This window comes from Physeter macrocephalus, chromosome 21, assembly GCF_002837175.3.
Source record: "Physeter macrocephalus isolate SW-GA chromosome 21, ASM283717v5, whole genome shotgun sequence".
Classification (NCBI taxonomy): domain Eukaryota; kingdom Metazoa; phylum Chordata; class Mammalia; order Artiodactyla; family Physeteridae; genus Physeter; species Physeter macrocephalus.
The window spans coordinates 121,469,091-121,493,272 of NC_041234.1; the positions used below are offsets into that span (position 1 = coordinate 121,469,091).

Genomic DNA, 24,182 nt, shown 5'->3' on the forward strand with positions numbered 1-24,182 from the left:
CTGCCTGTGATCCATGGAGAGCCATGCCAGGGGGCACAGACTTTCTGTAAAGGGCAAGATGGTAAATGTTTAGCTTCGCGGGCCATAGTTTCTACTGCAGTTCCTCAGCTCTGCCAGTGTAGTGCAACGGCAGCTACTGGAACATACATGAATGAACGTGGCCAGATCTGACCTGAGGGAGGCCAAGCAGGCCATAGTTTGCTGACCGTTGATCTGTACCAAGGCAGAAGAGCAAAAGTAACTGGGCTTTAGTACCTTAATTCCAAGACTGGAAAAGCGTAGGGACCAATCTAGCCCAGCTGGAATATCTTATTTCTTGTGTGACTATGAGCATAACAGTCTGTTCCTCAAACCCTTCAGCTACCTGTGACTTTCGGGGACATCCATCAGTCCTTTGTGACTTTTATTTATGCTTGTTTCATTTTGGTTTTGATCTGTTCCTGGGCTGGTCTCACCACCCTATCCTGAACTTCTTAGGCATTGACACTTTCTCTGTATCACGCTGGGCATCAACTCCTACTAAAGTACATTCCCAGTCTTAATGATGTAATTTTATTTTTCAAGAGTCCATGTCCTCATCTTGAATTCTATGTCAGTTTGTACTGTGCAAATTAGATATTAAACTTCATGAGTTCAGCAACCTTATCTTCTAGCTAATGTTGGCATGCCATATCTTTTTCCATCCTTTTATTTTTAGCCTTTCTGTGTACTAATATTTTAAAGTGTGTCTCTTATTAGCAGCATATAGTTTAAAAAAATCCAATCTGATAATCTTTTTAATTGGACTATTTAGTCCAATTACATTTAATGTAATTATATGTGTATATACCCCCCCACATATACATATATATGTTATAGCTGTCATATTTTTGCTTTCTATTTGACCCATTTCTGTTTTGTTTTTTTCTCCTTTCTTGACTTCTTTTGGATTCATCAGTATATTTTATTATTCTCCTTTGATCCTCCATTAATCAGTTATAACATTTTTTACTCTCCTTTTAGTCATTATCCTACATATTACAATATGCATTCTTGATTTGTTAGTCTAATACAAATTACTATTTTTACCATTTCACTGATAGTACTAGAACTTTAGAACATTTAAATTTCATTTGCATCCTCCCACCTTTTGGATTATTGTTTTCATGCATTATAATTATATGGATATTTTAAGCCCCACATGACATTGTCTTTTTGTTTGTTTTTTTTGTTTGTTTTTGTTTTCTTTTTTAAAGGGCAGAGTGACTTTTTATTTATTTATTTATTTATTTTTGGCTGTGTCGGGCCTTAGTTGCGGCACACGAGTTCTTCATTTCGGCACGCTGGCTGTCTAGTTGTGGCGCGCGGGGTCAGTAGTTGTGGTGCGCAGGCTTAGTTGCCCTGCGGCATGTGGGATCTTAGTTTCCCAACCAGGGATCGAACCTGCTTCCCCTGCACTGGAAGGCGGATTCTTAACCACTGGACTACCAGGGAAGTCCCCCCCCCGACATGACATTGTTATTACTGTTTTGTACAGTTAGCATTCATTTGTATTTACTCACATATTTTACCCTTTACAGTGTTCTTCATTCCTTCTTTCATATCTGGGATTTTCCTTTTTCTTTTTAGTATTTTCTCTGCTGTTAATGATCTCTCAATTTTTTGCATGTGAAAATGTCTTTATTTTGCTTTCATTTTTGAGGGATGTGTTCTTTTTTTTTTTTTTTTTTTTTTTGGGGTATGCGGGCCTCCCTCTGTTGTGGCCTCTCCCGTCGCGGGGCACAGGCTCCGGACGCGCAGGCTCAGCGGCCATGGCTCACGGGCCCAGCCGCTCCGCGGCATGTGGGATCTTCCCTCTTCCCAGACCGGGGCGCGAACCCGGTTCCCCTGCATCGGCAGGCGGACGCGCAACCACTGCGCCACCAGGGAAGCCCTGAGGGATGTGTTCTTATTCAAAGAACTCTTCATGGAGTTCTTGGTTGGCAGAACTTTTCTTTTTTTCTTTTTTTTTTTTTTACTTTTTTTTTTTGTGTGGTACACGGGCCTCTCACTGCTGTGGCCTCTCCCGTTGCGGAGCACAGGCTCCGGACGCGCAGGCTCAGCGGCCATGGCTCGCGGGCCTAGCTGCTCCGTGGCATGTGGGATCCTCCCGGACCGGGGCACGAACCTGCGTCCCCCGCATCGGCAGGCGGACTCTCAACCACTGCGCCACCAGGGAAGCCCAGATCTTTTCTTTTTGTACTCTGACATGTCACCCATTCTCTTTATGCTTTGATTGTTTCTGTTCAAAAGTCAGCTCTTTGTCTTGTCGCTCCTTGGAAGGTCAAGTGTCTTTCTGTCTGCTTTTGATTTTCCTTATTGTATACTCTGTGCCTGCCAGACATGTGTGTGTATATTATAAGAAAAGTTGTATGTGAGGGTAGAATGACTCATTCTTTATAGGATGAGCAAGGAATTTAAAGTCTATGAAAGAGTTCATGAGGTGAAAAAAGGCATGAAATGGAACCACATTTGAAGCTCAGTAGCCACACGTGCCTCATGGCTGCTGTGTTGCACAGTGTAGGTCTATCTATAGGTTACTTCAAAATCTTATCTCAGATTTCACCCTTGTCCAGGCAACGTCTGGCAATGCCATACCCACCTTTTCTCCTGAAACTCTTCAACGATTTCATTGTTCTGGTTTTGACTGCTGTCTTCCTTCCTGGCTCCTCTTATTGTACCCCATCCTATACCATGGGTATCCCCTGGATTCACCCTGGGCCTCTGCCCCCGCTCCCCACACTATTCCTTGCCTTTATTTACATCCTCTCATTTCAGTTCAGCTCATCTGAAAACACACTCATCTTCCTTCCTTCTTGATCCTTTCTAAACTTAGATCTGCCTCCTCTGTTCTACCTAGTTTCAACCCTGAAACTTCAGAGTCATCCTTGACAGTTTCCTGTCCTGTATCACCCATGGTCCATAAGCTACCAAATCTTGTGGATCCTTGCTTCTTAATGAATCTCAAGTCTGTTTCTTCCATCTCTGACATACACTTAGTCCAGTGCTTCATGGTCAAGCTCTCTGAAATAATGTCCTTCCTTCTAGGTCATCCTGCAGATCGTGGCTTGGCATTTGAGACCTTGCATATTTTCATTCTAACCTTCTTTCTTAGCCTTACTGTCTGCCATTCCACCTCAAGTTCTGTACTACCTAAATGAGTTGGCCAACTTGTCTCCCAAACGTGTCATTCACATCTATTTGGCATCTACAGAAATTCTATCTATATGTGTGCGTGTGCGTGCGCACGCGCACACACACACACGACAATCAGGAAATAGATAACACTCGTCTGCCTTTTCTGTAAAGATGTTTTTCCAGTCTAAGAGACTCCTTTCCACTGGGCTCCTGCAGCATTTATTTACTGCATTATTCTAGGGTGGTTTCATGTATGATTCTTGCTGTGCAACCACGTGTTAGCATTGTGAACACTTGGATTGGCAGCACTCTGCACATAGTTGGAAATCAAATGATTGTTAGTTGATCATTGCAAAAAGTCCTCGATCTAAACATTAGCCTTTATATTTTTGTTTTGAAATGTATATATTGGGGTCGGATGTCTTTTATTTGAAACATTCTGTTATTCATGAGAAAAAATGCCTGTTTTCTAAGATGGAAACTTTAACCTGATAATGTAATACGATGCAGCCCCGTAATTGCAGGGAGAGATGTTATTCGAGAGAGGCAGAAGTAAACGTTTCTGTGGATTTTCCTTTAGGTTGACAGCGTCAGAATTGTTCACATTCATTCTGTCATCATCTTGCGACGTTCCGATAAGAGGAAGGACCGGGTGGAAATTTCTCCAGAGCAGCTGTCTGCAGCCTCGACAGAGGCGGAGATATCCTTACTGGTCGATGAGAAGCTTTCATGTGCTTTGAGGCTTCCAGGTTCCTCTGTTTGCTGCTTAAGCAGATTTCACAGCTTTTCTTCCTAGTGACTCTTTCCCAGTTTTCATATTTACCCCTTAGACCCAGCTGCTTGGTTAATCAGCATTTCTCTCCATTTCTCTTTTGGAGTGGCTTTTATTGGAAGAACTGGGCATTTCTAACATTTCTGCTCTTAAATGCCAAAAGATCCCAGGGTCCAGTACTATGACAGTGAACCCTCTGGGGAGCCCTGTCTCCTTCCTCCCGCTCCCCTCTGCCCCGTCTACCCCATCCCCCCGCCCCACAGTTTCCGTAATCTCATTTAGTTTCTAGGCCTTTCACTATCTTGGTCTCTCTCCTTTGGAGATTCTCTTTTGAGGCTGCCTCTCAAAAAAATGCAGTGCTGAGAACTGAATGCAATATTCCATGTTAAATATAACCAAAGAGCGATCAGTTGGGACATTTGCTTCCTATGATCTGGACTCCATACCTCAACTGTAACAAAGTAAATTTGCATCAGTGGTTTTAGTAATTTATCATTCTTTCAGATTAAGTTAATCTTGTCAATTAAAAAGTAACTTTTAGAAGTAGAAAACATGCATGGTACACACTTTAAAAGGTCCAAAAAAGTATATAAAGTAAGTATTTCTCTCTAGCCTCTGTGCCCCAATTTCCCCACCATCCCTCCCTGGACATACCAGGGGTATCAGGTTTTCATGTGTCCTTACGGATGAATTCTGTGCATACAGAAACATATAAGAATATTTTCTTTTTTAAAAAGTATTTAATACATATGGTAGCTATGACATTACCTAACAGTGTATCTAGAGATTTGTCCACATTACTATATAGAGATGTCTCATTCTTATGACTACATAATACAGCCCTGGACGGCTGTGCTGTCCTCATGCAGATGTTTAGGTTATTTGCAGTCTTTTACTGACAGTGCTGCAGCAAAGAGCCTTGGACATTGCATTTCACAAATGCGTGCGTGTATCTGTAGAATCAATTCCTAGATGTGAAATTGCTGGGGCAAAGGTTATATGGATTGCACCTGTAGCAGTTTGACCAGTTTACCCTCTAGCCATGTGCAAGAGTATCTGTTTCCCCACACCCTTCCAAACACTGTGTGTTATCAAAGTTTTGTTTTTTTGCTGCGAGGCCCTGGTAAATCAGAGTTTTTGGTTGTTGCCAACCTGATTGGCAAAAAATTGTATCTTCGTTCTTGCAATTTTAATTAGCATTTTTCTTGTGAGTAAATTTGATCAGCTTTTAATTTTTAGGAGTCATTTGTATTTTTCTCTGAATTATATGGTTATTTCCTTTGCCCGTTTTTCTATTGATTTGGAAATATTTTTCTTAATAATTTATAGTTTATGTTAAGAAAGTTAGCCTTTTGTGATAAGGATAGTGATTTTTGTCAGCTTTTTCACAGTATGTGTGTGTTTTTTCCCAATCAAATTGTTCTTACACTTTTATATAATCAGATATATCAATCTCCTCTTATGATGTGTACCTTTTGCATCTTTTTTTTAAACTCTTTATTTTGAAATAATTATAGATTCATGGAAAGTTGCAAAAATAGTATGGGAGGGTCCCTGTACCTTTACACAGTTTCCCCCAAAGGTTACATGTTACATAACTTACGGTTCAATATGGAAACCAGGAAACTGACATTAATGTGTGTAGTTCTATGCCACTTTGTCATATGTGTAGAGATACATATATAAAAAACCACCACAGCAGTCAAGGTGCAGAACTGTTCCATTACCGTAAAGATCTGCCTCAAGCTTCCCCTGGATAGTCACCCTCACCCTGCACACCTCAAACCATGGGAGCCATGAATCTGTTCTCTGTCTCCTCACTATAGGTTGGATTTTCCCAGTTCTCTGCACACCTGGTAATTTTAGATTGGATGCCAGCATTATGATTTTCCCCTGGGGGCTGGATATCTTTGTATTCCTAGACATATTTTTTTGAGCTTTGTTCTGGGATGCAGTTAGATTACCGGAGACGCTTAGATCCTATTGATACTTGTTTGAAGATTTGCTGCGTGGGACCAGAGCAGCTTTCAGTGTAGGAGTCATTTTTTCCCCACACTACTGAGGCGAGAGCCTTCTAAGCCCCCTGCCCGTGGCCGCCTGAAATTATGAGATTTGCATTCTGGCCGGTGGGGACAGCCCCCGGTCCCTGTCCTGCTTGAGCGCTGGGCAGAGTTACCTTCCATCCTTTCGGGTGGTCCTTTCCCTCGCCTTAGCTGAAGAAATGGGCTTAGGGAAGTTAAGTCACTTCTCTTGGCATCTGAAATTTAAAATTTAAAAAGTTTTTTTTGTCGTTGTTGTTGGCCGTGCTGCGCAGCATATAGGGTCTTAGTTCCCCAACCAGGGATGGAAAAAAAAATTATTTAAAAAGTTTTTTTTGTCGTTGTTGTTGGCCGTGCTGCGCAGCATATAGGGTCTTAGTTCCCCAACCAGGGATGGAACCTGTGCCTCCTGCTGTGGAAGCGTGGAGTCCTAACCACTGAACCGCCAGGGAAGTCCCTAAAAATTATTCTTACACTTAGCTGTATAGAAAGGACTATTGGGTTTCAATGTAAGTAATTCACAGGAAGATGAACCAGCACTTTACAGTGAGTAGCACCAGAAGGGGACAGCTTCTTATCTCCAACCGAGTTCTTATCTCAAGTCAGAGCCTCAGACAGTTATGGTAAATTTTTATTTCCAGAACAAAGGAGAAAATGTTCTTTTGGGGGATATTTCTAGACAAATGGGAAGACTAAACTGGGGGTCTTTGTTCATTTGGTCTCTGAAACCACCCTACTTGCTATTGTTGACACTGGCAGCCTGCCAGAGAGAAATGAAATGAAATGAATTTTTAAAATTTTGTACTTTTTCAGGAATGAGGGTAGGTTGGGCTAGAGAGAGGACAGAAGATTACTCAAGTTAATAATGTGACATCCAAAGATTTAGAAGTTTCTTTTCAGATAGCACAGTGATAAGTATTTGAGTGATCAAGTATTAGCTAAATTGGATTAAGAGCATGTAACTATATACAATAATGGAAACCAAATGGATTCTATTTAAAAAAAAGAAATACCTTTGGCTTTAGAAGGGAAGTCTGGGAAATTCTGGGCATTGACCTTTTTTCATTCTTTTGTTGACATTACATTGTGATAGGTTTACTTTAAACTTCAGGTTGCTTTCTGAGCCTTTATTAGCATCACAAATTGTGTTCCCACAAGTTGAAAATACCTTGACAGACACACAGGTTGGCTGAACTAACTGGTCGCCCCATGAGAGTTGTGGGCTGGTATCATTCCCATCCCCATATAACTGTTTGGCCTTCACATGTCGGTAAGTATTATGGGATTGCAATGTTTTTTGCTCTTAGAAATGAATATCATTTTTCCTTCTCCATTACATGGGCTATGGTTATTTTAAATCAAAATTTAAGTATCCTTAAGCAAATGTCCTTATTTTTATTTTGCTGTTTTAAAAGTACTGATTTATGTCATATTGATTGTTTTTAATAGAGATAAAATTTTGGCACTCCATTTTGACAGTATTCAGGAAATCAAGACTAAACCCTGACAATTGGCTGGTATCCAAAATAATGATAATAAATAAACTGTAACTGAAAATTGCCGATTGTGACTATCACTGTCTAGTACACTACCATCTGGAAGAATCAAAGGTGTGAAGGGTGAAATTTATAAAACTGATGTTTACAGCCTCTGTTTGACACATATATTATCCTAGCTCTTGGGGCTGTCAACCTACCTCCTCAGCCCTCTAATCAGTATAATGTAACAAAATTGTTTTCTCTCTCTTTTTCGGGGTTTTTTTTTGGCTGCATTGGGTCTTCATTGCTGCGCACGGGCTTTCTCTAGTTGCGGCGAGTGGGGGCTGCTCTTCGTTGTGGTGTGTGGGCTTCTCATTGTGGTGGCTTCTCTCGTTGCGGAGCACGGGCTTTAAAGGTGCGCGGGCTTCAGTAGTTGAGGCTCGTGGGCTCAGTACTTGTGGCTCGTGGGCTCTAGAGCACAGGCTCAGTAGTTGTGGTGCACAGGCTTAGTTGCTCCACGGCATGTGGGATCTTCCCAGACAGGGGCTGGAACCCGTGTACCCTGCAGTGGCAGGCAGATTCCTAACAATTGCGCCACCAGGGAAGCCCTGTTTTCTTTCTCTTTATCTTTACCCTTTTTCTCTAATCATGGTCACTTTTTGTCTCTATCTGACTCTTTTGAAAGAATTAGAATAACTTTACTTGCGGAAATGAATGTTTCCTCATCTAACCCGTGACTTAGAGACCTTCCCCCTCATGGCAGTGAGGAGGAAACAGAGGCTCCCATGGGTTGAGTAAGTGGCAGTGCTGAGGTCTGAACCATATCTGTCTCCCAAGTCTGTAGCATTTGATACTGCAACCACTCTCTACTTCTTGAAACACTTCCCAAATAATCATGAGAAGTGTGTGGCTCCTAAGAAACTAAGCTGAGGTTCGAGCTGAAAAACTTTGTGCAAAACCAGTCAGCTAATAAGTGGCAGAGTCAGTATCTCAGCGGAGGTTTCTGTGAATCAGGGGCCTTGGCATTCTCCAGCGTCTGCTTTGTCTGGTTAAGTGGGAATGCTATTTATGAAAACAGGAAATGGAGGAGGAAGCATAGGTTTGGTGGTGGGGAAAAAGATACATAGTTGAGTTATATCATACCCATGCAACGAACTTACCCAAATTTTACCTATAGGACGTGGCTTGCAAAAGAAAAAGGGAAGCAATTTAAAAAGCACAGCCTATTTTGTAAATCGCATGTGACTTGGCACCGTTTTTCAGTTACTCTTACATTAACTTTCCTGTCCTTGTAAGTGCATAGTAAAAGGAGACATGCGCCTGTAGTTATGTTCCTAATTATAAGATTTGCTTGATCCTTTTATAAGAAGGGAAGCACTGCTACAGTGATGTCATAGTGAGTTAATTTATTACTAAAGTTGGTGGGTCAGATCAACCTCCCATGACAAATATAGGCTGTAGTTTTAATTAAGCAGTTTTCTATAACCAGTCATTTTTAAAAATTACATTTTCCCAAACATTCTCTTCTAGAAGTTATATGTCAATACTCCTTAGAATCATTACAAACAAATTATTTTGATATTACAATACATTTCTATGCCCTTCTTTAGCAAACTGACTTAGATGGAAGCTCTGTTAGGACAAGGCATAGAATAAGTGAAGGCTGAACCAAAATTTTATTGTAATGTGATGGCTATCTCAGGGCTCGTATTCTAAAAACACTTGTATATATAGTCTCTCATTCTTTTAAAATCCTTTATTACAAACTGGGGTCTGTGGTTTCTGTTTCAGGAAAATTTTGAGTCGAGAGTAAATGAAAGAATATGGTGCTCAGACTGTTCTACTTTTACACCAGGAAATGGGAGGTGTGATTCTGTTGTCCCTTTAGACTGTCCGATGCTGAAAGAAAAATTGGACGGCACAGTTGCAGGAAGGTCTCTTGGATGGTCCTCATTTAGACTAAAGTGTATGTTTTGGATTTGGCATTTAAGGAGGTAATTTAGAAGTAATTAAGTTACCTCAGGGAAAAATGTAAATCAGGGTAAGGGGCATAGGGTTTATATTTTAAGTAACGTGATTAGGCCTCATGGAGAAGGTAACAGTTGAGCAAAAACCTGAAGGAAGTGAGAGTTGGCCGTGCAAATATCTTGTGGAAGAGCGTCCCAGGCAGAGAGGAATAGCCAGTGCAAAGGCCCTGAGGAGGAGCATGCCTGGAATATTTGAGGAAAAGCAGAAGAGCCAGTGTGGCTTTGGGAGTAGCAGATTTTGTGGAGGAAATCAAGTGTGTGCTTTTGGACATGTTGACTTTCAAATGTCTGGTAGGCAAGTGATGCTCACCTAGCCTGGCTTTGGTCTGTGACCAATTCGATAAGAAGCCTACACCAAACATAGATCCTCTATGTTGGGAGTTCCCTGGTGGCCTAGTGGTTAGGATTCTGGGCTTTCACTGCTGTGGCCCGGGTTCAATCCCTAGTCAGGGAACTGAGATCCTGCAAGCAGCTTGGCATGACCAAAAAAAAAAAAAATCATCTATGTCAACTTAGCATATTGTTTAGTTCAGCTTACATTTTCCTTAAGACTTTGTCAATGAAGGAAGCAGAGCATTAATTTCCATTCCAGCTCAAGCTCTTGTCTCCTTGTGAACAGGTAACAAATAGTTCATGGACCTGCTGCCCTGAGGAGCACAGTATTAAGACAATCAAGTCTCAGTATCAGGTGCACAATTGGATATATGATTCGGCAGTATGGGTAGAAGACTGGAACTAGAGTTTATTGAGTAGGAGTTGGGAGTGGCCAGTATAGAGATGAGATTTGAAGCCGTGGAACTAAATGAACTCCCCCAGAGAGTAAGTGTAGACGGAGAAGAGAAAATGGCTGAAGACTGAGCCCTGGGCATGCCAATATTTCGAGGATGGAAAGACGGGAAGGATCCAGCAAGAGACTGGAAAAGAACAGCCAGGAAGTTAAGAGGACAGAGATGAGAAGAGTGGGAATGTGAGGCCAAGTGAAGATAGTGTTTCAAGGAGGGAGCGATCAGGTAAATTGAGAACCAAAAATGCATCATTGGTGATCTTGACAGAAGCATTTTGGGCGGCACAGTATGGATACTAATCCATTTCAGATTCAGCAATTCATCAACAATGGTTGTGGATGGAACGAAATGTAATGAATTATTCTGAAGTACCTCTGATGTGCTAGGCATTGTGCTAAAAACATCTTGCAACTTTAAAATACAAAACCCTGAAAAAGTACGGATGATGTTTATCCTTATTTAACTGATGAGGAAATAGGCTTAGAGGTATTAAAAATTTTACCAAGGTCATATAGCAGGTACAGAGATCATTCAAACAGTGCTTTTTATTTTCACCAACTGTTTCAGCCAGTATTTTTCTCATATTCTTGGCTGGGTACTGTTGGGCCTTACTCTTTTTTTTTTTTTTTTTTTTTGTGGTATGCGGGCCTCCCTCTGCTGTGGCCTCGCCCGTTGCGGAGCACAGGCTCCGGACGCGCAGGCTCAGCGGCCATGGCTCACGGGCCCAACCTTACTCTTTACTTAGGAATATATTGGGTAGAAGTCCCAATCCAGATCAATGCAAAGTATATTTAAGAACATATAGAACAAGCTAACTGGGCATAAGTCACCGGACCAAACCATGCTGTGCACTGTTTTTTTGTAATACCAGATCTTTTGTATCCATAAGTAATGGTCTGAGTACTTCACATCTTTAAACTTTGCCTCTGTTCAGTTTTTGGTAATCTTTTAACTAATCCTTTCAAATGTTATTTGGTGCTTGTCTGTGATTTCCTTTTCAAAAATTGTATAACCATTTGGTGATATTTTGTTTCTGTTCCCTGGAATGTAGTGTTTAATTCTACTGCAGTCACTTCCATACAATAGTTTCCTCTGTAATAGTTCTACACTGCCATTCTTTAGTATCAAGTCTAATATATTCACTTCCCTAGAAGCTGTCCATCAAAAGGCTTACTCTAAGAAATCTTGCTGTCTCCTTCGAATGCCTTCCTTTCTTTTGGAGTCCTCCTGGAAGAAATTATCAGGTGTTTTGGGGATAATAGAAGTTTTCCATTTTTTTCTTTCTATGCTACATTTCATAGCAGGGCTAGTTGTGGGCTAGGCAGCCTAGAGTTAGTAATAAATTTTATTATTTAATTGCCGACTCCCATAGTATTTCCCTAACCTAGTAAAATGTTTATACTTTGACAATAATATTGTCATTAGGATGTACCCGTGTTCTGCCTTTAGAATCTGAATCCCACGAGGATTGTATGCTGCTGTTATCTTTATATTTTCATGTCTGGGAGATACAGTTTAACAGCAGATTTTTATTTTTGTTTATTTGCAGATGTTCGTACACAAGCCATGTACCAGATGATGGATCAAGGCTTTGTAGGACTCATATTTTCCTGTTTCATAGAAGACAAAAATACAAAGGTATTGTGTGTGTGTGTGTGTGTCTATGTGTGTGTGTGTGTGCACATGCTCACGCGTGTGTGTGCACATGCGCACGCGTGTGTGTATAAACACACAGACACAGAGAATAGAGAAAAATCTTTTTGCAATTTTAATAGGGTGGCCAGGGAAGGTTTCAATGAGAAGGGTCATTGAGTCAGGACCTGAAGAAAGTGAGGGAGCAAGTCTTGTGGATTTCTTGGGGGAAGAGCGTTCCAGGCAGAGGAAATAGCCAGTGAAAAGACCCTGAGGTGAGTGTGGCATGTTTAGGGGACATCGAGGAAGTCAGTGTGGCTGCAGCAGAGTGAGGCAGAACATGACTACATGTCCCAGCTTGCCTCTGTCAGTCCCAGTTCCACCCATTGTCCCAGTCTCCTATTCAGTTAGCACCTTTCCTTCTTGGAAGTGTCCTGGTTTGCATGGTATCTCATATGGTCATCCTACAGTGAGGTCTGGAAGATAACTGGGGGTGGGGCTGGGGGGACAGGGAGGGAGGGGGTGCAGAATCCATGGCGTCCGTGAAACCAGCTAGGAAGCAACTGTAGTAATCTAAGAAAGAGATGATGGATGGATGTTTGACCACGGTGGTAGGAGTGGAGGCTAATAACAGTAACAAGTGCTACCATTTATCACATATTGTATGGCACTTACTCTTTAGGTGTTTTACATAAATATACTCGAACCCTGACAACAACCTGTGAGGATTATTATTATCGATTTTTATGGATAAGCAAACCAAAACTCAGAGAAGTTAAGCAGCTCAATCAATGGCTAGTCTTGCTGTTCTCTATTTAGAGTGCTTCTGTTTGAATTTTACGTTCAGATCAAGAGGTTTTACTATGTGTCACTTCAAACAAAAAGAAAATTTAACACTGCAAGTATGAATTTTGCCGATTTACCAAGTGTGTCCTCCTGTTGTTTAGTACATTAGTTATATTCTCAGAATCTATGTTAATAATGAATATTCTTCATAAAATCACTCTTTTCTGAAAACATTAAAGTTTACTACCTTGAACTTCATACTTCATTTGAAATGCTTCTGGCTTTGTCATCATAAATTTATTGTCATTATAAATAGTTGTTGCATGAGTTTGTCAGCTTCCAAAAAAGGAGTTTGAAAGGTCTCATTCTTAGTTTCTTGGTTCTCATGTTTGTGAGCAATTCTCTGCTGTCACATGAGCAGATGTTTGATTGTGGCCATCTCATGCTGACTGAGTATTTGATCCTTCTTACAGAAACTGATTTATGCATAGTCTATCTTTGGAGTCTCTTCTAACCTTCCACTCCCAGAGGGGCCTTTGAGTTTTAGGTTAGAGTCCACTAAATTGCTATACCTTTTTTCAATATTAATCCTCTGTGTGACCTTTCTTTATTTTTTCTTTCTTTTTTTAGACTGGACGGGTACTCTACACTTGCTTTCAGTCCATACAGGCCCAAAAGAGCTCAGAGTAAGTATGACAGAGATATATGTATGTATTGGTGGGTTAATCTCCAGTCCAGGGAATTGATTGTTTTATTTCATTTTATTTCTCTCATTAGTAAGACACTAAGAATTCTATAGTCTGCTTATACATGTGAACATCATCTCTGTGAGGAATTAGAATCTCTTTAGCTTCTTGGATATCAGGGATCTAGAAAGCTAGGATCATATAAGCAAGGAGTCTGTTCATTGCAGTTACATCACCACAGCCCTGTCCCACATTTCCTTTCCTGCATTATTCTAAACTGAGTTGCACCATTACTTTCCCTTTCTCTGATGAATTGTAAAACAAAGACTGAGTGTGCGGAGTCTTATAGATTTGTATGAGCTCTTGTCTTTGTTGTGCCATAAACTTGATTTTAGAACTACAGTATCTCATTTAAATGTTTGCATAGCTTAGTTTCCTCATTTAAATTCAATTCAACCTAAATTAGCAAATACAGTAACTACTATATGCCAAGCACCATGGTAGGCACCAAGGAGGCAGAGATGAAAGCCAAGTTCATTATCTAATTGGGAGACAGAAACAAAGAATGCCTTAAATTTTTTTTCTTATAATATTTGTCCATTTATTATGATAGCATTGTTTGAAACAGCAAAGAATTGGGGAAAATAACAGATGTCTGTCAGTACAGAACTGATTAGATGTCTGTCAGTACAGAACTGATTAAATAAATTATGATGCATCTAAATAATTTAATAATATTCAGCTATTAAAAATATGAGGGGAATTCTCTGGCAGTCCAGTGGTTAAGACTCTGTGCTTCCACTGCAGTGGGCCCAGGTTCAATCCCTGGTCGGGGAACTAAGATCCCACGTGCCGCATGGCGCGACCAAAAAAAAAAAAAAAACAAAATAAGGATGCTCAGTAGTGATACATAAATATCTCCAAGATACACTGTTAACTAAAAAAGGCAAGGTACAAGAACAGTCTGTATAGAATGCTACCATTCATATAAGGATATGGAAGAGAAATATATGCATGACACACCAGTGTACTTGCTTGGAAATACACAGAATATCTGGGAGGAAACATCAGTCACCTCAGCAGAGAGGAAGTAGGAGGGAGGTGTGGAGACTTAATTGTACTTTTACATAGCTTTGGAATGTTGAACCATACACAAGTGTTAATTTTTAAATTTTTCATCAAAGTAATAGATGCACTTGCATAAAAATATCAGATGGCACAGAATTTATGAGAAATACTGTCACTCCTCAGGGGGAACCACTTCTTTCTCCCAATTTTGTTTTTAGTTCTTCTGTTGTTTACTTTGATATCTCTAAATAATATACTTTTGATACTCCTTCTTGATTTAGTAATTTTAGATATTAATTATTCATATTATGTTATCTTGGTCTCACAAATGAGGATTTAGCTCACACCGCCCCATCTCCATTCTGCCCAATGTAGTTATATTACTACTTTTTGTTCTTCTGTTGTTACTTTTCTAATCTTAAATAAAGTTTGCCCCTTTATTTATCCTATCAACAACAGACAATAGACAATATCTCTTGGCTCCCTAGTGTTACTTGCAGTTTTACCATAAACCTTTATATTTTCACAGTTGCAAAAATCTGTGTTCTATGTTGTAATCACAATTGTGTTTTCTGTGCTTTGTGTACTAGTTGATTCTAAGAATAGAAAACAAAATATTTATATTGTTATGATTATATAAATATTATTCCATGTACAACCAAGTACTATAAAGTAGTATACTATGATTCCATTTTCTTTCCTGTATAGCTTTTTGCTTTTTCATGGGGTTTTGAATGGCTTTTTCTCTCTTATTTCTCTGAGTTTATCACCTCCCTGAGTTCCAAATTCCTAGGATCACTCCCTAAAGCCCTCCATCTTCCTACGCTAATCAGGTCTCAGCTGATATCCTGGGGCTTTCCTTCATTATTCTCTGGGTTGAATCCATAAAGCCCCTCTAGTAACTTCCTAAGAAAGGTGTGCATTTGAGCTAAACCTTCTGCGTCTGTGCTTGCCTGAAAATGTTTTTATTCTTCATTAATAACCCTAATGGATAAAGAATTCTAAATTGACATTTTCCCCCTCAGAACATTAAAATTGAAGAAGTGACTAGAGAGAGTGACATCAACAAAAATGGCAGAGTTGGGAAACTTCAAAAGTCTCCACAAAAGCAGTGAATAATCTGGCAAAAACTGCCAGAATCAACTTTACTGGAACTCTAGAAACTAATCAATATTTTATAGCAACCTGGCAAATCCAGAAAATCCAGAAAAAAACACCAGAATCTCAGCATTTAAGTAAATCTCTGTCAAGTCACTAGATGGCTACTAAGCTAACAGGACAAAGACCTCAGTGGCCACATATAACAAAGAATATAGACTATAAAAAATTAGTTCAGGAAAGTCACTAAACACACAAACAAAATCAGATAAAAAAGGCAGCAACAATAAACCCTGGGGAGGGGGTAGAATACAATTTCCATAGTTATAATATTCGAAATGTCCAGTTTTCAACAACAACAAAAAAGGCATTCACAGAAACAAATTATGGGCTGAAAGCAGGAAAAAGAAATTAATAAAAACATTCCTGGAGGAAGCCAAGATGTTGGGCTTACTAGACAAAGACTGTCAATCAACTATTTAAAATATTCTCAAAAAGCTAAAGGAAATGATATACAAAGAACTAAAGAAAACCATGAGAATGATAGAGAATACCTAATAGAAAATATCAATAAAGAGAGAAATTATAAAAAGGAACCAAATAGGAATTCTAGAACTGAGAAGTACAATAAGGGAAGTGAAAAATTCACTAGATAGGTTCAACAGCAGGTTTGAGAAGACAAAAGAAAGAATCACCAAACTTCAAGATAGGTGAATTGACATTACCCAGTCTGAGGAGCAGAAAGAAAGAAAGAGTTATTTCTTTGTATTATTTCTTTGTATACATTTTCTGCCCCTTTCTCTATCTCATCCTCTACTGGGACTCCTATTATGAGTACACTTAGAGTGTTTTAAGATGTCCCACAGGTCTCAGGCTCTTTATTTTTCTTCATTCTTTCTTTCTTTCTGCTCCTCAGACTGGGTAATGTCAATTCACCTATCTTGAAGTTTGGTGATTCTTTCTTTTGTCTTCTCAAACCTGCTGTTGAACCTATCTAGTGAATTTTTCACTTCCCTTATTGTACTTCTCAGTTCTAGAATTCCTATTTGGTTCCTTTTTATAATTTCTCTCTTTATTGATATTTTCTATTAGGTATTCTCTATCATTCTCATGGTTTTCTTTAGTTCTTTGTATTATAAAGCAGAAGCTAACACACCATTGTAAAGCAATTATACTCCAATAAAGATGTTAAAAAAATAATAAATAAGAATTCTGGGAAAAAAAAAAAAGAAATAATGGTCAAAAACATCCCAAATTTGTGACAGGCATGACCTATATACATCCAAGAATCTCAACTCCAAGCAAGATAAACTCAAGAAGATCCACACTGAGATATAATCAGCGTCAGAAGCCAAAGACAATCTTGAACGCAATACGAGAGGTGACTCATTACATACAAGGGACTCTCAGTAAGACTGAGGGGCAGTTTCTCATCAGAAACCAGGGAGGCCAAAGGGCAGTGGGCTGACATATTCAAATACTGATTTAGGAAAACAAACAAACCAACCCAACAACAGCAGCAACAAGAAAACAACTACCAAGCAAGAATTCTGTATATGGCAAAACTATCCTTTATGAACAAAAGAGATATTAAGACATTCCCAGGTAAACAAAAACTGAGAGAGTTTTGTCACTAGTATGAGAAATGCTACAGGGAGTCCTTCAGGCTGAAATGAAAGGACACTAGACAATAACTTAAATCCACACAAAGAAATAACACCAGAAAGGTAACTATATAGTTAAATACAAAAGTCAGTATTAATGTATTTTCAGTTTGTAACTCCCTTTTTCCCCCATGTGATTCAAAAGACAACTACATAAAGCAACAGTTACAAATCTAAGTTGATAGACACATATTGTATAAAGATGTAATTTGTAATAATAACACAAAAGTATGGGAATAGAGCTATATAGGAACATTGTGTATTTGATTAAAACTAAGTTAGTATTAATTTGAACTAAAGTGTTAATTGTAATTTCCAGGGAAACCATTAAGAAAATAGAGATATATAGTAGAGAGAGAGAAAGGAAGGAAGGAAGCAAAACAGTGTACTAGAAAATGTCTTTCTAATACAAAAGGCAGTATGGAAGAATTGAGGGAACAAAAATGATATAAGACATAACAATTATAAGCATATATGCACCTAACAAAAGGACCCCAAAATATATCACACAAAAATTGACAGAACTGAAGGGAGAGGTAGACAGTTCAACAGTACTAGTGGGAGACTTCATCACCCCACTTTCCTTAAAGGATAGAACAATTAGAAAAAAAATAATGAAACAGAAGACTTGAACAACACTATAAACAAACTATACCTAATAGACACATACAGAATTCTCCACCCAACAACAGCTGAATACACTTCCTTCCCAAGTGCACATAAAACATTCTCCAGGATAAACCACATGTTAGTTCAATCTGAAATCAGTTACAGAAAGAAATCTGGAAAATTCACAAATATGTGGAAATTAAGAAACATGCTCTTAAACAACCAGTGTTTAAGAGAAAGAAGTCACAAGATAAATTAGAAAATACTTTGAGACTAATGACAATGAAAACACAACATACCAAGATTTATGGGATGCAGCAAAAGCAGTGCTCAGAGGGGAATTTATAGCTATACATGCCTACTTTAAAAAAGAAATACCTCAAATCAGTATTTAAGGTATTTCTAACTCTACACTTTAAAGAACTAGAAAAAGAAATGCAAACTAAATTCAAAGCAGTTAGAAGGAAGGAAATAATAGAGTGAAGACAAACAAAATAGGGAATACAGAAACAATAGAATCAAAGAGACCAAAAGTTAGTTCTTTGAAAAGATCAACAAAATTGACATATCTTTAGCTAGACTGACAAAAAGATGAGAAGAACCAAATAACTAAAATCTGAATTAAAAGTAGGGACGTTACTACCAACTTTACAGAAATAAAAAATGATTATAAGGTAAAACCAAACAATTGTTAGATAACCTAAATGAAGTGGACAAATTCCTACAAACACACAAATTGCCAAAACTGGCTCAAAAAGAAATAGAAAACCTGAACAGACCTATAAAAATTAAATAGATTGAATCAGTATTCAAAAACATCTCAACAAAGAAAACTGCAAGACCAGATGACTACACTGGTTAATTCTGCCACACATTTAAAGAAGGATTAACACTAATCCTTCTCAAACTCTCCAAAAATAGAAGAGAATGGAGCACTTGTAACTCATCTTTGAGGCCAGTATTACCCTGACACCAAAGCCAGACAAAGATATCACCAAAAAAAAATATTACAAAGTGATATTCACTATGAATACAGATGCAAAAATCCTCAACAAAATCCTACCATACTGAATCCAATAGCACGTTAAAAGGATTATACACTATGATCAAGTGGGATTTATCCCTGGCATAGAAATGAGGTTCAACATAAGAAAATCAATTGATTAATACTCCACATTAATAGAATGAAGGAAAAAACCCACGACTGATGCACAAAAAGCAAAATTTCAACATCCTTCCATAATAAAAACACTCAGAAAACTAGGAATCTAGGGAACATTCCTCAACATTTTTGGGCTTTTATCCTCAAAATTTTTGGGCTTTTATGAAAACCCACAGCTAACATTTTACTCAATGGTGAAAAGCTTTCTCCCATAAGATGAGGAACAAGACAAGGATGCCCACTTTCACCACTGTTATTCAATATTTTACTGGTAGTTCTAGCCAAAACAATTAGGCAAAAAAAGAAATAAAAGGCATCCAAATTGGAAAGTAAGAAGTAAAACTATGTATTTGCAGATCATGTGATCCAATACATAGACAATCTGAAAGAAACCCCCCAAAGCTACTAGAGTTGGTAAATGAGTTCAGCAAGGTTGCAGTGTTCAAAATCAGTGCACAACAAAATCAGTGTGTATTTCTACACACCAGCAATGAACAATGTAAAAAATAAAATTAAAAAATCCAATTACAACAGCATACAAAATAATAAAATACTTAGGAAAAAATTTAACCAAGAATGGGAAAGACTTGTAAAGTTAAAACTAGAATACATTGGTGAAAGAAAAAAACACCTAAATAAATCAAAAGATATCCCTTGCTCATGGATTGGAAGACCCAATATTGTTAAGAGGATAGTACTTCCCAAAGATTCAATAAAATCGGTATTAAAATTCCAATGGCCCTTTTTACAAAAATGGAAAAGATGATCCTAAAATTCATAAGGAATTGCAAGGTGCCCTGAATAGTGAAAATAATATCGAGAAAGAAGAATAATGTTGGAGGAATCACACTTCCAGATTTCAGAACTTACTACAAAGCTTCACTAACCAAAACTCTGTGGACCTGGCATAAGCAGAGACACAGAGACCAATGGAATAAAATTGAGAGTCCACAAATAAACCTGCATATCTATGGCCAAGTGATTTTCAACAAGGGTGCTGATGTCATTCAATGAGGAAAGAAGAGTCTGTTCAACAAGTGGTGCTGGGACAACTGGTTATCCACATACACTATATATAAAAATTAACTCAAAAGAGATCAATGACCTAAGTAGAAGAGCTAAAACTATAAAATGCTTATAAGAAAACATAGGGGTAAATCTTCATGATGTTGAATTTCGTAATGGAATCTTAGATATGACACCAAAAGCATGAATAACAAAAGAAAACAGATAAATTGGATTTCATAAAAACTAAAATCTTTTGGGCTTCCCTGGGGGCTCAGTGGTTAAGAATCCACCTGCCAACGTGGGGACACGGGTTTGAGTCCTGGCCTGGGAAGATCCCACATGCCACGGAGCAACTAAGCCCATGAGCCACAACCACTGAGCCTGTGCTCTAGAGCCCGCGAGCCACAGCTACTGAAGCCCATGAGGCTAGAGCCCATGCTCCGCAACAAGAAAAGCCACCGCAATGAGAATCCCGTGCACCACATGGAAGAGTAGCCCCCGCTTGCTGCAACTAGTGAAAGCCCGTGCACAGCAACAAAGACCCAACACAGCCAAAAATAAATAAAAAAAAAAAAAAAAAAAAAACTAAAATCTTTTCTGCATCAGAAGACATTATCAAGAAAGTGCAAGGACAACCTACAGAATAGGAGAAAATATATGCAAATCTTAGTATCCGAATGGGTCTAGTATCCAGATTATATAAGGATCTCTTGCAGCTCAGCAGCTAAATGACAACTCAATTTAAAAATGGGCACAGGACTTGAATAGACATTTCTCCAAAGAAGATGTACAAAAGGCCAACAAGCACACGAAAAGATGCTCAATATCATTAGTCATTTGGAAAATGCAAATCAAAACTATAACAAGATACCACCTTATATTCACTGAGTTGACCATAATTTTAAAAATGGAGAATAACAAGTGTTGACAAAGATGTGGAGAAATTGGAACCTACAGACATTGTTGGTGGGGAATGTAAAATGGTGAGGCTGCTGTGGAAAACAGTTTTTTGGGGGGAGGTTTTTCATATGAGAATTCATATGACCTAGCAACTCTATTCCTAGGTATATACCAAAAAGAACTGAAAACAGGTACTCAAACACTTGTACATGAATATTCATAGCAGCACTGTTCGCAGTAGCCAAGAGTTGGAAACAACCCAAATGTCCATCAACTGATGAATGGATAAACAAAATTTAGTATATCCACTGAAATGGACTATCACTCATAAAAAACGAATGAGGTACTGAAACATACTACAATGTGGAGGAATCTTGAAAACATTATGCTAAGTAAAAGAAGCCAACCAAAACAACAGGTCACATATTGTATGATTTCATTTATATGAAGTATCCAGAATAGAGACAGAAAGCAGATTGGTGGTTGGCATGGTTTGGCCACAGGGAAGGCTGGGGAGCAGCTGCTTTAATTGATATGGGGTTTTACTTTGGAACTAGATAGGGGTTGTGGTCCTACAACATTGTAAATATACTAAATCCTACTGAATTGTTCCCTAGTTAAAATGGTTAATTTTATTTTATGTGAATTTCACCTCAATTTTTAAAAATGGGCAAAATACTTGAGTAGACATTTCTCCAAGGAAGATATACAAATGGCCAATAAACACAAAAAAAGCTGCCCAAGAAGACCTAAATAGACATTTCTCCAAAGAAGATATACATATTGCCAACAAACACATGAAAGAATGCTCATCGTCACTAACCATTAGAGAAATGCAAATCAAAACTACAATGAAGTATCACCTCACAGCTGTCAGAATGGCCATCATCAAGAAATCTACAAACAATAAATGCTGGAGAGGGTGTGGAGAAAAGGGAACACTCTTGCACTTCTGGTGGAAATGTAAATTGATACAGCCACTATGGAGAACAGTATCGATGTTCCTTAAAAAACTAAAAATAGAACTACCATACGACCCAGCAATCCCACTACTGGGCATATACCCTGAGAAAACCATATTTGTAGTGAGGTGGATGGACCTAGAGTCTGTCATACACAGTGAAGTAAGTCAGAAAGAGAAAAACAAATACCATACGCTAACACATATACATGGAATCTAAGAAAAAAAAAGGTCATGAAGAACCTGGGGGTAAGAAAGGAATAAAGACACGGACCTCCTAGAAAATGGACTTGAGGACATGGGGAGGGGGAAGGGTAAGCTGGGACGAAGTGAGAGAGTGGCATGGACATATATACACTACCAAGCGTGAAGTGGATGGCTGGTGGGAGGCAGCTGCATAGCACAGGGAGATCAGCTCGGTGCTCTGTGACCACCTAGGAGGGTGGGATAGGGAGGGTGGGAGGGAGGGAGACGCAAGAGGGAGGGGATACGGGGACATATGTATATGTATAACTGATTCACTTTGTTGTAAAGCGGAAACTAACACACCATTGTGAAGCGGTTATACTCCAATAAAGATGTTAAAAAGGAAAAAAAAAAAAGAAAAAAAAACCACTAAAAACCCCCAAAATAACAGCTGCCCAACATCAGTAGTCTTTAGGGAAATGCAAATAAAAACCGTAATGAGATACTGTTTCTCACCAACTAGTATGGCTATAATTTTTTTTTAAAGGAAAATAATGTGTTGCTGAGGATGTGGAGAAAAGGAACCTTGACCCATTGTAGGGGGGAATCTAGAATGGTTCAGATGCTGTGAAAAAGTTTGGTGATTCCTCAAAAATGTATACATTGAATTACCATATGACCTAGCAATTCCACTCCTAGGTATGTAGCAGAGACAGTTGAAAACAGGTGTTCAAACCAAAACGTGTACTTGAATATTCATAGCAGCATTGTCCATAAATAGACAAAGAGTAGAACCAACCCAAATGTCCATCAGCTGATAAGTGGATAAACAAAATGTAGTGTATGTAGCCATACAATGGAATTTTCTGTCATAAAGGGAAATGAAGTACTGATAAATGCTGTAATCCTGAATACATGCTAAGTGAAAGAAGCCTGATGCAAAAGGCCACATGTGGTATGAAATGTACAGGATAGGCAAGTCTGTAGAGACAAAAATTAGAGGAGAGAGGTAAACTGGGAGTATATTAGTTTGCTAGGGCTGCCATAAAAAATACCACCAAGTGGCTTAAACAACAGAAATTTATCTTCTCACAGTTCTGGATGCAGTAAGTCCAAGATCAAGGTGCCGGCAGATTTGGTTTCTTCTGAGACCTCTTCCTGGCTTGCAGATGGCTGCCTTCTCACTGTGTCCTCACGTGGACTTTCCTCTGTACACGTGTATCCCTGGGGTCATTTTGCATGTCCAAATTTCTCCTTATAAGGGCACCAGTCAGATTGGATTTGCACCCAACCTTAACAGCCTCATTTTACTTTAATCACCTATTCAAAGGCCCTGTCTCCAAATACAGTCACATTCTGAGGTACTGGGGCTTAGGGTTTCAACATGTGAATTTGGGGGGGACACAATTCAGACCATAACAGGGAGCAACTGCTTAATAGGTATATGGGCTTTCTTTTTGGGGTGATGAAAATATTACAGTATTAGGTAACAGTAATGGTTGCACAACACTGTGAATGTACAAGTCCCTGAATCACACACTTTAAAATGGTTAAAGTGGTGAATTTTACGTTCTCTGAATTTTACCTCAAAAAGAAGTCCTTAGAAGTAGAGCTTGGTGCTGAAAAGTCCCCTCTCCCCACTTCTAACTTTGTGCTGGAAGTCTTAGTTCAATAAAGCAAGAAATAAAAGGCATACAGACTGGAAAAAAATTAATCCCCAGTTGCATAAGACATGGTTATCTGCACAGAAAATCCCAAGGAATCTATAAAGAAATTCCTAAAACTAATAAGTGAATTAAGTGATGTCATAGGATGCAATGTCAACACAAAAAAGCAATATTTCTTGCTTGTAGATTTTTTGATGATGGCCATTCTGACCTGTGTGAGATGATACCTGATTGTAGTTTTGATTTGCATTTCTCTAATGATTAATGATGTTGAGCATTCTTTCAGGTGTTTTTTGGCAATCTGTATGTCTTCTTTGGAGAAATGTCTATTTAGGTCTTCTGCCCATTTTTGGATTGGGTTGTTTGTTTTTTTGATATTGAGCTGCATGAGCTGCTTGTAAATTTTGGAGATTAATCCTTCGTCAGTTGCTTCGCTTGCAAATATTTTCTCCCATTCTGAGGGTTGTCTTTTGGTCTTCTTTATGGTTTCCTTTGCTG

At 38.8% G+C, this 24,182-nt stretch overlaps 1 protein-coding gene across 3 annotated transcripts in view; it reads left to right on the plus strand.

Moving 5' to 3' along the window:
- BRCC3 (BRCA1/BRCA2-containing complex subunit 3) overlaps positions 1–24,182 on the plus strand; it is an 85,053-nt gene that overhangs the window by 4,242 nt on the left and 56,629 nt on the right. For all 3 annotated transcript variants that reach the window (XM_024116726.3, XM_024116725.3, XM_024116727.3), the window contains 4 exons: positions 3,737–3,856; positions 7,150–7,237; positions 11,807–11,895; positions 13,306–13,361. In XM_024116726.3, coding sequence (XP_023972494.1) covers positions 3,737–3,856; positions 7,150–7,237; positions 11,807–11,895; positions 13,306–13,361 — 353 coding nt within the window. The remainder of the gene's footprint in view (positions 1–3,736; positions 3,857–7,149; positions 7,238–11,806; positions 11,896–13,305; positions 13,362–24,182) is intronic.